This window comes from Topomyia yanbarensis, chromosome 2, assembly GCF_030247195.1.
Source record: "Topomyia yanbarensis strain Yona2022 chromosome 2, ASM3024719v1, whole genome shotgun sequence".
NCBI classification, from domain to species: domain Eukaryota; kingdom Metazoa; phylum Arthropoda; class Insecta; order Diptera; family Culicidae; genus Topomyia; species Topomyia yanbarensis.
Genome location: NC_080671.1, coordinates 383,239,350 through 383,258,817, shown reverse-complemented (window position 1 = coordinate 383,258,817; position 19,468 = coordinate 383,239,350). Strand labels below are relative to the sequence as shown.

General features: G+C 35.9%; 1 protein-coding gene across 2 annotated transcripts in view; it reads left to right on the top strand.

The window, feature by feature from the left end:
- LOC131684694 (B-cell receptor CD22) overlaps positions 1 to 19,468 on the top strand; it is a 1,114,748-nt gene that overhangs the window by 1,037,872 nt on the left and 57,408 nt on the right. Inside the window, exon 16 of one of the 2 annotated variants that reach the window (XM_058967793.1) lies at positions 7,905 to 8,032. The exons of the other annotated variant lie outside the window; for it this stretch is intronic. Within the exon in view, the coding sequence (XP_058823776.1) occupies positions 7,905 to 8,032 (128 nt within the window). The remainder of the gene's footprint in view (positions 1 to 7,904; positions 8,033 to 19,468) is intronic. 2 annotated transcript variants of the gene reach the window in all.

Sequence of the window (19,468 nt, the reverse complement as noted above, 5' to 3'; positions counted from 1 at the left end):
CAATATCGTAGAATCCAAATTTTAAGGTTAATTTGTTGCATTTCAAAGCCCTCATTCGCATGTATGAAAAAAGCCTTATGTTTACATTTGTAAGTATCGCCCTTTTCACAAAAAAGCGTTTAAATGAAATCGCAGCTCCTGATATTACGCTATCGCTGAAGTGCATGCGCGCATAGTTCAAATTTTACTTCAACATCGACTTTTTCTAAAGGTGACTTCCCAGTAGTATCCTTGATTTGATTTATTATCGCTAATCCTAATGCCAAAGAACAAATAAAAACCTCTCGAAAACGAACCGTTTGGGAAAATCGTCATCATTACTGGAATTTTCATTTCCACGAAACTTTTCGATAACGTTCCGTCACTTGCGTTAATGCACTGGGTGCACAGTGCTCTGAAAATCTAGTGAAATCGCTATCGCTAGATCGACCAGCGGGTTTAATTTAGAACTATCTGCGCGGCGAGTTAAATCTGTAAAGAATACGAAAAATTAATTTTCTATTCCATAATTTTCAGTTCAGCAATTCGAGAGATCGTGCTCACCACAAGCCATGAAAAATAGACTACGTTGTGAAGCGATGATCAGTATTTATTAAAAAAAATCACGGTTAAATAAAAAATTAAACTATTAAAAAATTTCAAATAGTTTATAATTTTCACAAACTTATTAGAAAAAATTGTTTAATAAGCTTTCGTAATATTGTGTAGGAAAACAGCTGAAAATTTCAGTATTTTCTCTATCTGCAACAACCCTTAAGTATACCAATTAATTGGTATACGAATTGGAATAGGTTCCCCAAATTTTGGAAGAAGTCTATAAAATAACCCCTTGAAAGCTACCTAAAAATTGTTGTAGTTCGATGCAATAAAAAATCCCCAAAAATGAAATGTACCGATTAATGTGAAACACAGTGAATAATACATACAACAAAAGACCCATTTTTATCAGTCTCATGGTGTATTTTAGGCTGACAAAATGGGGACATTGCCCAAATCGGGCAATTTTTTTTTCTTTATAATAAACTGAAGCTGTTAAAATATTCTTCCCGTCCCTTGATGTAGTCTGATAACTATTTCTGATTATGATGAACTTTTTATTTTTGCATATTTCCATCTTCATGATAAGATAAACATGCTCAAGAAAAGATTTACTCGAATTCAGTCTTGTTCGTCTGCTAGAGCCCAGCAAACATATGTTCATATTTGGCTGATAAAATCGGGGTTTCAATGTATTATAATAGACATTCAGCATTCGAAGTAGTTGCTTGTGAACGAGTGTAGAACGACTTTGTTTTTACTTACTTGAAGTCAGCGGCGTAGCAAGAAATTCGGTTTGGTGGGGGTTAGGTGAAAATCGATCTTACAGTCCAAACGGCATAATTCCGATACCGTAATTTTTGAAGTTTTAAAATTATGCAGAATTAATTTTTCAGAAAATAGTAACAGAGTTCGTGTCTTTAGCGAATTTGTTGAGACTTTATTGTAGTCATGAATATTAACCTGAGAAAATTCACCATAAATACTTCTTGGACGATATACCGTCAAATTTATTTTATCAAATGATGCGCTGTTTAACGTTTGTAAAACTCATCGAAGATACTAAACCTCCGAAATTGGCGGTTTCAAAATGATGCTATTGTGACCTCAAATTACTGTTTTTAAACATTTGACCTATACATATAATTGGTCATACAACAAAAATCAAATGCTCATCAAAATCGATCAGAACCTGCTAGAGTCGAATGGAAATCGTCATTTTTCATAAATTTCTCTCTACATTCGGAAAGTGTTATCTTCGTTATTAATCATATTACGTTTTCGTCTCAACTCGACGCATTCCCAAAATAAAAACCTGTTTTAATCCACCAATTGTGCTTTTCTCATTTGTCCAGACTACGATTCCATGGCAGGTTATGTTCAATACAATGGTGGAAATGAATACTACATGTTCAGTACGATTTGCACATACATACAATGAATCGACAGCCACGATCTTGAGATACTATGTGATAATGAAACATCGTTTGAAACCAGCGGCGGATCATGGAGAAAGATCCGGGAGGTCCAGGTCCTGCCGAAAATTTTCAACCTGTTAAGAAATTTTAAACTAGTTTTAATTTTAAAGTAGCAACGCCTCACTGCATACACCCTCAGGGCCGGTATGATTGACGATTTTTAGAGTGATTGCATAACCTTTCTATATGAAAAAGGCAAAAATGTACCAAAGTCCAAAAAAAATCAATTTTTGTCAAACATTATTTTTTTCGAGTTTACATCAAATCTCAATGTTTCATGCATTTTAAAGTCATTTGGCATCAAAAATACAAATTTGATTTTGAAAATTTTTCATTTCAGTTTATATGGGAATTTGATGTGTGATTGCACTCTTCAACTCGTAACTCCGGAACCGGAAGTCCAATCAATAAAAAATTCAATAGGGAAGGTTGTACCTTTCATTTGAGACTAACTTCGTGCAAATCGGTCCAGCCATCTCTGAGAAACAGAGGTCTCATTTTTTTCCACATAAACACATACACACACATACATACACACAGAGACATTTTCCGAACTTAACGAACTGAGTTGATTGGCATATGACACTCAGCCCTCCGGGTCGGGATTAGATTGACGATTTTTAGAGTGAATGAGAAAGGCAAAAACATTTTTAGCAAATGTTGAAAGTTATGCATTTTTTTGGTGAGCAGTTCTATGTTTCATAGACATTAATTCAATTCTAACTTCGCTTTCTATTAAATAAAGACCCTTATTACAGTACATCTCTACAAAAGCGAGCTCAATTTGAAAATAAATCTGAGGATTATGATTGATTACAGAACTCTAGAATTTTCTATTGGAATGTTTTCAGGCAGGAATTTGATATTGCTGCAATTAGACAACTGTGAAATCAAGACCAATAGATCAGTTACATATCAGGACCCCATTCCGACAATTTATCAAAAGTCCTAATGATGTTAACAACAACAGGTTATCAATCTACGGATCAGATAATTGTTATTGTAATATTGAATTAAATCAGTCTGCATCAATAAATTTTCAACTTCAATCCAATTTTTTTTGGTTGTGGTGGTGGGGGGGAGGGGTTGTATGGTGGTAAACCCCAAAACCTACTCTTGGCTACGCCGTTGCTTGGAGTTATTTATTTCGCTTTTCATCTTCCGATATGTTTCAGATCGATTCGATGGTTATAAGTTAGAAAAATTGCAGTCAGAAGGTTCGCACAAATGAACATTTTTGCACTGATAAGTTATCAAGTTCCTTCCAGACAACTTGGAAGTGTTGGGTGATTATTTCTAGCGGTTGCAGATAGAAAAATGAAATACAAAATTCGTTTTATCGTAATAATGTTTAGCTTATTTCAATGGATTATTACTATATTGAACAATAAATAGGCGACAAAGAGTAATCCACAAAAATCTTGAAAGTCTGCACATTACATTTCAACGAGTTTTGGAAGATTGAACACGTTTTCAGGTATTTTCGTGGGTTTAACTGGTCAAGTCTCCCCAGGTTCCCCTATTCATATTTAAAATTTGGAGGAACATTGAATAGTGAATGGTTTTAATCGAATATGTTTTATATCCTTAAAATTTTGAGGGAGATTAATGTGTGGTGATGGTTTATGACTTTAGAAGTTCATGCTGCCTGTTTATTCAATTATTAAACCAAAAACACTTTTGTCTTGTGAATACATTATTTTTTTAAATCTTCATAAGCCAGTCGTTGTTCAAGTTCAACTCAGGGGAACTAGAAAAAATCGTAAAAATGTACATGTTCTGCTCCTGACATAGACGAGCATCAAAAATGTTTTCGATTTATTTTTAATTTCACATGACGTTGAATTTCGTAAATCATGTTTGATTTAAATGTCGATGAATGCAATTTGTTAAATTGTGTCAAGTTTTTATTAACCAGTTGACAAATTTTGAATAATAGAATACGAAAAAAAAGTTGTGTAATTTTTTCCATTTAACAAAATTTGAAAACATTTTGGTTGCCTGATTGCAAAAGAATCTCGGCTAACTTAGAATAAAGGCATTGAAGTTAACTGTCAAGATTCATTTGGAGGAAATTCCGAATAAAACTTTATTCGCCAAGCTCGGAATAATTTCAGCGAACTAATCTGTTCAGATCATTAAAGCATTAAAGCGGGATAATAGTTTCTTCCCAAAGAATGAAAGGCATGTGTAATTTTACTATTCCTGCTCAACTTTTGACGAAGTTCGAAGTAATTTTCTGATTATTAAATATTCCACAATATGCCGCACATTTTAAACACTCCGTTAGTAGGTATTATCCAATTTAATCAGGAGTCATAAATCTTGCTCATCAAATTTGTGGTTAATACAGTGGAGACCCGATTTTATCAGCACCCGATTTTATCAGCCCCCGATTTTATCTACCTCCGATTTTATTAGCTTTTTGACCCGATTTTATCAGCTTCATATAAAAATTGATAGTTGATAGTTTGATGGGCTCTAGCAGACAAACGAAGTTGAAATCGAGTAAATCCTTTTTCTTATCTTATTATTATTATTTTTTAATTTTGCAATGTCAGACCCCTTTAAGGGGAACTTAAAGTAAATAATAAGAAAAGGTTGCAAGGTTATATCTAAGGAACAAAGAAGAATATTTTAAGAGCTTCGGTTTATTAAAAAGACAGGAAAATATATGTCCTGATTTTATCAGCTTAAAATTCGCCAAGGGACTGATAAAAACGGGTATTTACTGTATTATATTTGTTTGTATTTAACCAGTCTGCACAACATTTAGGAAAAGAATGTAGTACATCATAGTTTGGAACATATATTGTCCTTGTTAAATGCGAATAACTTATAACCAAGCTTCTAACCACTTCGTTTTTGTTCACGATTATAAAATTCCAAATATTCGTAAGCTAGAGGTGCAATGTTAGAAAAAACTGTACCTGTATGTTTTGGGCTGAGTCATCTGAAGAACTAACATCCAAAAAACTGATAAATTGCATATCGATGTTTGAATATCCACGAATTCCCTAAATTTATAAAACATCGTGAAAGCAAGTTCAAATTTTTTCCCCTCAAACCTCAACAGAATCAAATTAACGGTACCTGTTGCCTAATGTCCGCTCCACAAGCCATATGTTCTTAACTGACGTAGCGAAATACGCTGAAAACCGCTAATATGACCAGATGAATTTTATATTCAGATTCAGCATTACGCAATGAATCTGAATGATTCAACAGTTTGTATGTTCGTGAACCAAATCCACCAAATAACCAATCAAGCAACAAGGGACCACTATTCAAGAGAGAAGAGAATACTGATACACTCTCTCTCAATGATACTCACAACTGTTCATCATTACAATGATACGTGCTTATGCAAGCATGTGTGGATATATTCGTTCCTTTTTCTATTTCCTCGTGCTGTTGCTTCGGTATCCATAGCGGCAATTTATTCGGTTGGGGTGAAGGCAAGCGTTTTACTGAACTTCTTTTATAAGAAACAAAAAACGAAATCAAAACACTTCCCTTGGGAATTTTCTGCGTACGGGTCTGAATTCCTGGTATCCCTTTTGTGGGTCTGCCTTGTGCTTTGAAATGTTTCCGGTGATTAAGGTAAGTGTGTCCTCCTGAAGCAAGTCAGAACGTCGACTCTGAGTGGGTATTAGGGCATTGCAAAAAAATTTTTTTTTGAATTCTCAAAGGCCCCCCCTCTCATATTATGACAAATGTCAAAGCAAGCTCAGATGCCAAATTTCACATTATTATACCTTATTGAACGTGAAAAATCCTTAGGATTATAACAAAAATAGATTCGTTACCGGTAAAATTCAGAAACATCATATTATCTGACATATAGTGTCGATTTCACATTTTTATCATAAAATCGCACATAATAACTCCATTTAACAACAAAATTCTTATTTAATTTACTACTTTTAGTGTAAAATATGCTTAGGGATCACATGAGAAAAGTTCCATTTCTGGAAATATAGGGGAAGTTGAGGTATTAGGACAAGTAATGTAAAAATTCAGATTTGTAAAGTAAATATCAACAAGTTTGATGTTCCTGAATTTTACCTCTAACGTTTTTTTTTTGTTTTATTCCTCAGAATTTTACACGTTCAATAAGTTACATTTAATGAATATTGATTGAAGAATAATAGAGATATATGCATGAGAAAATAATAAAATTTAATATGAATGACAAAAAGCCCTATAACTCCCACTTCTCGTATTCGGACTAAGATCAAAAGTGTTCCGTTCGATATCTGAGATTTTTTCGCATTAGAAAAATTACAAAATATGTACGATTTGCATCACGGAGCAGAAAAATCATTAAAAATATAGGATTTTGGGTCCAAAATAACCCAGTACCCAACTTTCCCGTATTTTCCAAGAAACAAAAATATCTCAATTCAAATACTATGATTATTTCCTTTCAAAAGCAGTCTAAATTGTAATTTTCTGATTGCTACTTCAAAAGTTATAGCATTTAATGTATTTTTCCTCCATATTTTCCCATAGCACCAATTTCAAAAAATTTCAAGCGAAGTGGGCGGGGGTCTAAAATTGTCCAAATGATGTGAAATTTGGCATCTGAGCTTACTTTCACATTTGTCACAATATGAGATGGGAGGGGCCTTAGAGAATTCAAAAAAAAAAATTTTGCAATGCCCTAGTGGGTATAGCCGTGAGCTCGTCGGTATTAACACTATAGTCTAAAGATAGAAAACACGAGACTAATACCTGCAAAGATTTCAACAACAGCAACAACAACATGTCCTAAAATATGGCAATCCTTTGATGTGAAATATGTTTTTAAAGTTGATTTACCAAAAAGCTTGGAAATCGACAAATAATAAAATAGGTAACCTGGAAGCGTCCTATGACTTTTTTTTTCAAATTTAATACCTTTCCCATTTTTTACAATTGTTATCAGGATTTTTTCAATGGATCGAATGGAAAAAAATTATACGAATATGAACTTTTCGAGAGACCTAGTATAGGTTGTAGAACTTATAAAACGCAATTTGTTACTATGTTTCAATTGCCACAAGGTTCTACTGTATCGATTTTGTTGGCTATTTTCCGCAAATTTAAGACTAAGGACCGATTTCTTCACCCTCGCTTAGCGCTTAAGCCAGGTTTAAGCGTACTGGTGAACCTGATTTAAAAGTTAAGCTAGGGTGAAGAAATCGGCCCTAAGAGAAACGAAAGCAATCAAATTGAAAAACGGATAGGTATTCTAGTGCGAATCAGTTATAAACTTAGAACGGAAAACTAGGACTAGGCAGGCTCATATGGACATGATCGAAAGCAACTGTAAAGAATCCTTTGTCTTCTGCAGGTAGGAGTTGGGCGTTCCACACAAGTCTGCCGCATGGTCGTTGATAGAACATAGCTCATCATCATATTTTACCGCCGACGCCCTGAATAATTCTGCCCGCAAATGGCAATCTTTTGCAGGCAATCCCCGTCACTCTCCTGATCGAAGGTTTTTTGGATCATTTATAATCCTAATGTATAAACACAGAGCTCAATGAATATTACTAATGATTGCTACATGTTCACAATCAGCTCATTCATCTCACGGACTTAGTGCCAGTAGAATGTACATTTTCTCACGAGTTTCCATTCCCGCTCATCTACTCGTTGTTTCTTCGAACAGTTTCCCCGTTACAATGCCTTAATAATTTGTCCTCTTTTAACCAAGTGCTACATGCCTAAAACAGGTGCATTCATTATGGAATAAATATGAACCAATAAATCAATCGCCATAGTTTTATTCAATTTCACTTCTTCCTTTCTATATCCCAGTCGGAAAAGCAAAAACAACAACAACCAGCCCAACAGCCAGATACATGTTCGCTAACTCAACAATTTTCGACCTTTTTCCAGATCCCGATTACAAGCTAATATCAGCCAATCAGACCCCAACGGCGCTGCATAATTCATTATGCAACAGCAAACATGACATTATCGGTCGGACGATACTGGACGATAGCAGGAAAACGTACCTGACCGGGGTAGGTTCATTTCATTAGCCTTCACAATTAGTGTATTATCAGCATCATTAATTCAAGGGAGGGGTAGAAGGTAACCATCACCATCATCAAACAATCAATGATCATCTCTGTTAGTTCGACAAAGTTTATTCCAAGCAAATCTGCAAATGCAAAGCATGATATCAGATGCCGTGTGCAAGAAAATTATCATTCCTGGGTGAAGTTGGATTGACCGTTTGTCGGATTAGTGGGAATGTATACAGTAATTTAAAATATTGTTATGGAAAATGTTTTCTGAACAAATATTAGTTCAATTCACTGCTGGAGATGTCAAATAGAAGTAAGCAATTAAAATATAGTCGGAATGTTCTGCACACTTTCATTCGTTCAACATTCCAACGTGACAGGTGTGATACAAACTTTCCAACCGAGATGTTCTCAATAGCCCTTACCGTTCCCATCAAATTCTGTTGAAAGTTCTCTCGTTGGAATATGCCTTGTCAAGACCTGCAACGCATTTTAAAGAAAAGTTCTACCATCCATTCAATTCATTCACATCATCATCATCGTCATAATCAACCCACGCACCAACCGGCGAAGAGTCGTTTAGGGTCAAAGGCAGGACCATTGAAAGGAAAACGAGCACCGCCATTCTACATGCGACCAGTAGCACCAGAGAGTAGAATAATAAAGAGCAACATTGATTGAATAGGGCAATCAACGGTGATTAGTTCTTACTATTTGAACAGAATCCAAGATGAATCGGCAGCCACCGCCATCAGAATGCTCATTTGCTTTAATGTATCGCCCACCTTCGCCGATGAAAAACGGATGGCACCGGGAGTTGACAAACATGCGTATGAATGATACAGTCTTCATTATATAGAAGTAATTACTGGAGATGATTAATAGCTATACGCGCAGGAATTCACATTGCACTGTGGGAAAGCTATTGGAGGAAATTCCGACACGCGGTGAGATAATGTCAAAGTTTTTCCTCCGACATTCGCATCATTATCTATAATAAAGAGAACGGCGCGACTTTCGGATAGTTAAGAAACATTTAATTTGTATAGTGCAAGCAAAAATACAAACAAAGATTGGGTTTAGCAAGGAATTTGCACTTGCAGCAATTGAAAAAAATAATATACCGTTATTGCCAGAATTGTACCTAAACTGGTTAAACACCCATTGCGAGTATACAAAGGAATATACATTACATATCGTTCGATTCAAAAACAAACTCATAACCAAGCAAAGTTCGTCCTATTGCAATATTTACACATGTGATTTTTAGAAGGAAAAAGAACCCGCCATGTCACATCTGCAATCCAGCGAAAATCTTCTGGATAAACATTTACACAGCTGCTGTGTGAAACTAGTCTCTTTGCACATTCCAATCGCCTAAAAATGGCACCAATAAAAATACGATATATTCCCCTAACATCGCACACCGCATTATTTCCACCGTGCCGCCCGGTCGGTATTCCGAAACCGGTGCCCCCTTGCACAAAGATGCTTCACGTTGTATCTCCTGATGCAACTATTTTCGTACCGTCCGTGGTGCTGGGAGGACAACAGGAGCGAACAAAAAAAAAATTCAAAAATATATCTCCACATCCGCTTTCACGCATTGCACGCTAGAATCGCAGCAGGGCAGTTGAAGTGGTGGAGCTGTGCAGGAAAAATGGGGTCATCAGCGATATGATTGCCCAAGCCAAACGAGATGGGGTGCGCTTATGTATGTATGTATGTCTGTTTGCACACTGTCCGGGACACGGATAGTGGTACTCTCCGGGCCCCTTTGGCATAGTATGGCATGGCAGCCGCAGCGGCATGGGTTTGTCACATTTCATCCGGGAGCGGTAGAGATTCCATTTTGCCCTTTAGCAGATATGTATGTGAATGGAAAGAAAAGAGAGACCGCCCGTCCATATCTGCGACATTTTATCGCGTCCTTTTCGCTTCGCTGCTCATTCAATTCTTAAACCTTCGGCGCCGGATGCCCGCTCTTACAGTGGACACCGAAAGAATTGTCTTTCGGCTATCGAGACCTTGGATGGTGACAATATTTTCGGACCACTGGTTTGACCGATCTGAAATGTTGAGTTCAGCAATGCTATTTCAGAGACCTTTTGAAAGTTGTTCCGAATGAGTAAAAATCGAATGTTATTCGATTCTCACAGTGCCGTAAAAGTACGCCATAATCTGAAGTGAACACGGACCCGACCAACACGCAGATGACTATCGTCGTAGTCCTGTAGCAGCGCTAGAAACAACTTTTGACGAGTCAAAAGAAATTTACTCTTTTCAATCTCTTGCGTTTTCTGAAAAAAAAAGGTATAATAAAGCACATCAAGTCAAGTCACATACGTGGGATAGCATTTCTTGAAGGCGTATAAATTTCAGCTGCCGGGTAGAAATTTGATCCTAAGCTCAACTCGTAGCACAGTGCCATATTTTTATATTGGCCGCAATGAGTAGATTGGAGCAGGCGATAAAAATGCAATTGCGGAATGGCAATTTTAGGTGAAAGCTGCGAGCGCAACAATAGGCAAGTGCATTCATCAGCCTATAATAGAAAGTACACCCAAAATTGGATGGACAACTTTCAATTAATTTTGACGTTGAACTACGATTTTGTTTTCGATATGGGGGAGCACTTTGTAAAATCAACAAATGTGATAGGCAATGAAAAATAATTCAGCTTTTTCACAATTAATTTTCCGAACGTTTGCGCATATCGCTCGAAAATACCTATTAAAAGATTCCAATAGATAAAACTGTAGATTTTTTTGAATCATGAAATGTAAACTTTGAAAAATGTAAAGCATAATCAAAATACATACTTCCAATTTTCTGCAGAAGGTGGCCTTCCGTGTGCGATAAGTGCTCGTGATATTTTACCTCCATTTTTTCGATTGGGTGAAATGCTTCTGCGAATGACATCATCCACCACGGTTTTTCTGTTAAATTATCGCATGTATGTTTATCAGGCCTACTATCGGGCCAGCAGCTATTAATTTTGAAATCTGCCAGCGGACTGTACAATTAAAAGGCTAGAACGGTGCTTGATGGTACCGGATGTGAGAAGGCGACTAGTATTAAACGGCCAGACTAATCAGTAGCTGACTACTAGGTCCCAGTAGCGCAAAATTGACACTAGAGCGGCAGTTTTCTTTGACAATACCTCCAGCGTCGGTAATTGAGACAATTTTGGAATTGTTGTTGTTTGAAAGGAAGTTTTCACCTGTTTCGATTTGATTTACTCTGAATTTGGTTTCTCTACTTTCATCTGCTAATGTAACCGAAGATGGTTCCCTCCGCAAGCAGCAACCATACAGCCGACGACCGGACTAAACGCTGTGTGCTACGAACCATCCACATAAACTAAAAAACTAGAAAACTAGAACGCGTCAAATATGTGGAGTCATGAAACAAATTATTCGCCTTGAATCAATCTTAAAGTTGTCTGAAGACTACTTCAGTTTTAAATTAATACCGCAAAAGTTATTTGAATAAAATAGTTTTTTCTAAGAAACACCCTATCTTTTGAATTTAAATTTGTTGTAAAATGAAAAGTATGACAGATAGAGCTTACATGTATTCAGCAAACTTTTCTAAAACTTGTCGTTCTACAACTTCACTGAAGATCGTATGGCTCTGTCTAGAACGATTAAAAAGTTAAATTTTTCATTTTAGTACCACCCTAACTGTTGTTTTAACAAAAAGAAGGGGCTCACCAACTACGAAAACTTTTCCAAAGACATAATAAGGCTAAGTGGTTTAGTTTTAGTAAGATCTCAAATTCCTGATAAATTTGCATTCTGGATCACTGTATCCAAGTTTGCATGCAAGGTTCGAACAGTGATTACTACAGGCACTTTATACACAGACTAGCAAATTATCAAACATTGCAACCAAACTAACTGTCAAAAAGTGCAGCCAAACGAGCATGATGGTTTTGTGAGGAGAAGTATAGGAGAAAGCCCAGGCAAAGCTTATGGGATTTTCAGTAATGCCTGTTTACATTCATGGTTGCTAGTTTAACTGTTTTTGTCTCCTCAAGTCTGTGTATAAAGTGTCTGTATTAATTACTGGACGATCGTAGCGCCGGCCAGTGACAAATCTCTACTTTGCTGATAGCATTTCATACACACATTGAAACACTTGATATGAGTGTCAGGTCGCAGTGATGCAACTGCGCAAATTTGACACTATAGCAAACCAACGATGCCAATTCCAGGTTTATCTGGAATCTTCCAGATTTTTCACAACTTAACAGACTTTAGGGTGACCATACGTCCTGGTTTACCAGGACATGTCCTGGTTTTGCATTGACTGTCCTGCTGTCCTGGGAAGTCAAGGAAAATACTTAATTTGTCCTGGGTTTTCTCCTGTAAGCCCAATATATTTCTATTTATTAAGTCTTCGCTTTTCACTATGTTTCAGATCGCAGTTACGGCTGACCACAACCATAACTGCAACGTATACTCATCCTCAACCGGAATGCGACAAACAAAACTTAATAAGTTGAATCTGCCACATGTACCTCCCTAGTAACAATTGAGGTTTTATGAAGCCCTTCGTATAACTAAGAATGCACTTGTAGTATGCAATAATACCAAAATTGCTACTTGGGCTTCCGATGGTTTCTTTTAATCTCTCGAGAGTGCCTCGTCAACATCGATGAAAAAATGATTACCAGCGCATCTTTTCGGCTTATATCGTCTTTCAATCCGGGACCCGAAGAATTCCCTTTGGTACCTCTGAAAAGACACATCGATATTTTGGTGTTTCTGCTTCTACTTGAGTTCTCTTGCTAGTGGCTTCTTTCGTCTTACTGGAAATCCATTCCATAAAAAGAAAAATAGCAACTACAGTGGAATAATTTCATTGAGTATGGAATGTCGCGCTCAAACCAATACTGCGAAATTTCAAAATCAATTACTTATTTCTGCTTGTATTTACCGAAACCAAAATTCAGATTCACCGCCTCCCTCATTCATTAACTTTTCAACTGACTGAAACTTCACGTAGAATCGAATGCTTGAGTGCAGAGGTAATATAAATAACAACCAAAGTATTCATTTGATATAACGTGGACAGTTTGAAGGCAGAAGCTGGCATATTCTATATTTTCGAGTATAAGTGAACTACATAATCTATATCTGGTTCACTTTTGCTCAATAATCCCTCTCATAGGTAGAATGACAACAAAATTCAGTTCGCTTCTGAAACCGAACATGTCCGAACCGTAATGCGCTGTGTCGGGAGAACGAATGATGAGGGAAACGAACCAAACATTTCATTCATCGCGACGGGCATGAATTGAATTTTGTTTTCTTTCAAGTTCATGTAGGGATGTCAATTTTTTCAAGCTCTGGCTCAAACTGATATTATTTACACCATGCTATCCGCCAGTTTTCATATAACAATCGATAAAACGGAGAAATTCTGTAGCAGCGGTAGGTTTTGCAGCTCGAAGATCGAGAGATAATGGTTGTCATTGGAGACTGCCAGATATAGCGCAGGGAAGCTACTTGGGATCGCTGATGTTTCTGATTTACGTCAATATTGTGTTATTAGTGCTGAAAAACCCCTCGACGGTCCAGCACAGACCATCTCAGCATGAAACGTTTGCTGATGGTGGTGTAGCAAGAGCTGCCTTTGTGTAAATCCGAAAAAGTTCATGGTGATCGAATTCCGACGAAAGACTTTCTGGTAGAGCTCTTTCTCCCAGACTCCCAGAACTTTTTTACTGTCGAAGCTCCACCTGCCAGACCACAGAAGCTTTTTACTGCCGAAAACATGCGGAGAAGGCAATGTCGATTGAGAGGTAACGGGGGGAAGCTGTACCCTTTCGACTGTCCTGGTTTTTTACTCGTCTGATATGGTCACCCTAATAGACTTCCGGTCAAAACAGATATTTTGCCAGATTTTTCCAGATGCTCAGACTTATACGTTTCACGTCAGGGTAACAAAGTTGGATAAATCTGATGATCGATTTGAGTGTTTAAAAATCTCTTCCGGAATTTTGAAAATTTGTCAGAAAGTTTGAAAATATAATATTATCCATTTGTAACTTCTGAAACGACCCTTTTAAGACAATGGCCTTTTTAATACAGCTGGAGAACATGTAGAATCAAAATGTAGCAAAAATAAAGAATGTAGCTTTCAAATATTCTTCCTTGTGATCACAGTTTTCAAAAAGTAATGATTAATATATAAGCAATGTTAAATAGCAGAGAAATCAAAATCAGTACTATTAGAACTAACTGCAAATTACAATTGAATTGGTTAAAGTCAACGAGAATGTTTCGATTACAGGATATTTTTTTTTAATTGCCCACCACACTCCCCCACACCAAAGAACTTATACAAGAGCCCCCTGGTAGTGGACGCAACTTGTCTTAGCCCATGAACAATGGCAACAAAAACAAACAAAACAAATAAAACAAACTGAGCTGAGACAGACATTTATTGATGTGCAATTAGTTTAAGATAATTAACTAAGATGGAATCCCAGTGGAAATAGATTTCCTGTTAAGGGATCCACATTATAAATTAAATTAAAGTTAAATACTGCTGACGGATGTTTACATTAAATTACAAAACAATATCATTAATTAAATATTTCGTTAAGCCTATGTTTAAAGTACTGTTTCAATCTAGCCTTGAAGATGGTACGATTGTCGATTCTCCAAATATCAAAGATATTGTTTCGTGAAATGAACTACAATCTTTGTTACGTAACGGTTTGCAGGTCATCCAGTTATATCTGGACACCTGCTAACTTGTTTTAGCTACAGGTTTGTACTAAAACCAAATATTATTTTATTTTTCTTTAAATCTTAAGCATATCAAGCTTTTATTTTTCTCTTCTGAATAAATGATAATCAAGTAATAGTAAACAAACAATGGGAAATTTATCAAGACCGGTTATGCAGTTCTTCGATTAGTGCGCCGCTTTGCATTTGTCCATGCTAGCGTCGCTGCTATTGTCTCGTTGCTTTGTTTGTACCTATCGATTTTTTCGTCTTGAGAGTTACGGTTGTAAATCCGTCTTCCATGTTGTTTATTTTTTCGTTGGTATGTGTAAATGAAGCTCATAAAAATGTCCTATATTCAGTTCTATCATATCAGAAATCTTATACCGTTTTGCGTAACCAAACTCTCTTTGCGAATGTTGGCGTCAGAATTGCCGTGTATATGGGTGAATGCAAAATTTTACCATCACATACCATTAATGCTTGTTATCCCTCATGTTGTCTCGAAATCAAACAGCACTTCGATAAAATGTTGACGAATTCTTCAACGAACAAACAAGAAATTGTTAGCATGGATTCTGTTTTATTGCAAGACATTGTATGGCAAATTTTTTTCAGACTTGCTCGTAAATGCAAGATTTTTCCAGACTTTATTATTCTTGAAAGTACCAGATTTAGATTCAAAATGCTTGGCAACTCTTCTAACGACAGCTTGCTTTGACTATTCTCCAGTATTGATCCCGCTTTTTGAATTGTAACTGTTCGACAAAGGTCATTCGCCTGCATCGACCACGCTTGTGCATTTAGTCCTACTTGTAAACATCATGCACACCATAGAATTGTTGTTTGTATTTTTTGATACAATTGCATTATTCTTTTTTCTATTAGGTACCTTAAACCGGGATGACTTTGATCATCGGGGTAACTTAGATCACTCTAAATTTTTTTCGTAGATCGCTTATTAAACCAGAATTGTCTACCGAATCATTTTAATTTGAAATGATTTTTACTCTAAACTTATAAAATACTGATTTGTTATACTGTTTGAGTATATTGTTCGGTTTTTGGGTACAAAAACTACAAAAAACCGAAATTTGACTTTGCCTGATTTTTACGAAGCTTCGTAAAGTGTCTATTTTTTATAAAACAAATAAATCTCAGATTTCAGCAAGAGTAATAAATTACAAGCGAGTTTTTATTTTCCTTTAGATTGAGATATGCTAAATTTAGTTTTAAGAATTTGTTTATTTTTAATACATTTTTTGTGAAACTAGTTGGCAACTATTTCAAATTATTTTAAGCTAAAATTCGCAACATTTTTTTATTGTTCAATATTCCAACGTGTTAAAATGGATGAAACTTTTTGTACATTGATAAAAAACTGAAACAAAACAATTTTAGCAGTTTTAAAGGTTTTCAGAATATCTTATTCTAGTTGAACACAAATTATACGAATTTCGGTTACTCGAATTTTACAGTACATTGAAATACTTTATATAATACCAATTAACATTTATTTAACAATGAGTATCTTTCCAGAATTAGTTTAAACAAACATTTGAATGAAAAACATTGACATCAATAACTTAATGTGGGTGAACATGCAGGTTATCAAAGTCATCCCGGAACACGAAAACGGACTTCAACTTGAAATCATTTTTGAAAAAAAAAGACTGTAACCGGACAATTGTAGGTAAAACCATCCAATCTTGTTCTCCATACATCAGTACATGGTTTAAAAATATTAAACTTGAATAAAATGTGTTGCGTCTAAAAATATGTAATGATTACTTCGAAAAGTGATCAATGTCACCCCGGTTTACGGTACATAAACAGTTCATGAGAAAGGTCGATTACCATGAATTCTAAAGCAAAACAATACAAGAATAAGTTGAAGGGAATAAATAATTATCCGCGAAAAAAATGCACACTAATCAAAAATCTGTGACATTTTTTACAAAAGCAAAAATTTATGTTAAAAATTAGAAAATTAATTTGAAATTTTTATATCTTTTGTCAAGAAAATCCCGAAAAATACATTTTAAATGTTATAGCATTGTGGAGAAATAATCAGTACAAAATGTTTTTCAACCAAAAACTTTATACATGTTTTTAAATTTCATACAAATTGTCGGATAAAACTGCAATTTTATTACTGAATACGTTTCTAAAATCCTTCAAAATGTGACAGTTTTCGAGATATTTGGAAATTTGTTTCAACACACACAATTAATTCGTGAAATGTTGCCCTTTTTATAAGTCATTCACGTTTCTTCCTCAATATCTTACAACAATCATACGTTTATTGTTAGATTATTTCCAAACTGTCGACCGATTTCAAGATATTTAAAATTTCGTTTCAACCAATACAATTATTGCGCTTGATTACTACCTTTCATATGTTAAGCGCGTTTTTCCAACAAGAACAATAGGTTTTTCAAAATGCACATAAGATTTCCTGTAACTTTTCGTTCTACATCAAAGCGATATTGTAAATCATTTGAAAACTAGATGGGACCAATCAAAATATGATTTAACTTTATAGCTATATAACTATATGAATGGGTTGATTCATGTCCATGTTGTTTATAAGAACCGTTTTAAAGCAGCTGTAGTTTTGTTAGTTTAGGCAAGAATTCTTCAAAAAATTTATGCAGGGCTAATAACTGACACTATTACCTTTCATTTGAGTACTAACAGTTCTCGACAAACATATGTTTAGGGCGTAAAAGCCAACAGCCAAAATTCACTTTGAGAGTTTACAAACCGATACTCGCCAATCACAGATGTTGGTAGTTACTAAAGGAGAAAAGTTCTATTTCACTTTTGTTGTGTCTTTAAAATTACCAAATTATTGAAATTACCTGTATTATTGTGCAACATGAGGCCAAACTATGTCGCCATTCACCTCTGATACAGAACTCCTATCCCTTACCTTCCCCGCGGGGTGCCAACCAGGGTACGAGCCACCTTATGCTATTTTTTCTTGTACCCGGGGTTAGGTCGGGTTCTGGCCCCAACCGCTGTCAGTTCATACATTTTGATAGCGATTGGGGTTGGAGCATGACTCAGATTCACTTCGGGCGGGAGCTGCATTAGTGAAGATCTGTGGGTCGTATACTGACAAGGAAAAGGGGAAACGACGCGCACGTGGAACCGTTTATGTATCCGTAATACAAAGTAAAGCTTTCGGTACACTTTTTGCTCATTTTGACCACAATATTCTATATATCATATTCTCTTCACAAATAAAATCGAGTTTTCTGTTGTAACTTCGAGGATATTTTATTCTTTTCCGTTACTAGTTTTCCTTCTGTAAAAAAATATTTGAAAAATTGTCGATTTAATATGTTTCAAGACATTTTATCGCTCGAACTTAAACCACACTAAACAAATCTGAAAATGGCTATTGAAGTGTAAATAGGAAACAACACTCCCGATGGCCGGCTGCCCGGAGATCAAGTTGTTCGTTTAAAATTCTCGGAAATTTATTGCCAACGACTTTCGTAGATATTACTAAGATCATATTGTCTACCTAGACATACCTTCTAATCTTTTCCTTTTCCTACTAACACAATTCTTTTCCCGCGATGCTCGTGGAGATGCAGAAGTAGGCTCCGTCTCTATCAACAGCGAGTGTCGGACTAACATTTTTTCCCCGGTAGAACAGCATTGGACGCAGTCGGCATCGTTATTGACCACTTTATAAAAATGTTGGTTCAGTGAAATATACACAGTGAGAATGATTTGCACCTCCCACATTTTTTTAGTTAATTGTGCATTTACAATCATTCGGTTGATCACGAAGTGCAACTACGGGCAGTCTGCCTAAGCCAAGCTAAGCTTTTTGAAATTATCCACCATTTCTAGTTGTAGAGTGGTCTGAATAAGTAAGAGAATACGTATATCATAATCAATATTATAAAACTTGCTGATGATCCGTTTTACATGCACCCTTTTCTGATACATGGGATTCTCAACAAGAAAATTCTTAAAAATGTCAAATTTCAACATTAGTTTAAAGAAATTTCCATATTGCTTACATTAGTTTAAAAAATACAAAAATACAAATACAAAAATTACAACTCCCATAGGGGAGGGTGGGCATAGCGTAGTTGGTAAATCGATTGCCTTGTACGCAGCGCACCTGGGTTCGAGTCCCGACCCCGTTAGAAATTTTTCACAAGAGTTTTTTCTAACCCGAAGAGGCGAATGACCTTAAGGTCAAAACCACTAGTTTTGAAGAAATCGAATCGCAAATATCCAAATTGTTTGTTCAAGCTGTTGGACCAGCCAGTTTAAAAGAATTTTAGCATATATTACGAACCATGTTTTGTTTAGAAAATTTTAGTTCCACTTGTGACCGCATAAAAGGAACCAACACTAACTTTTCACTGAAGAGACTGTTTTATTTATTAGGGCGAAAACCCCGCTTATTGCAACCACAAATTTTTCGAATTTCAGAATATGTGCGACATAAAATAATGTGGAAAAAACACGAAATTAGCAGGAAAAGGAGCCTAGCAAATTCTCTATGTAATGTTTTGGTGGCCCTTGACTGGAGCTGATATAAAATTTTTGGATACAAGCTCCCGTCAACGAGCTGATCCAACCGATACAAAAGAATACTAAATAAGCATACTATTCTTTATATATGAGCCATCAATCGCAAATATGATATGGGGCA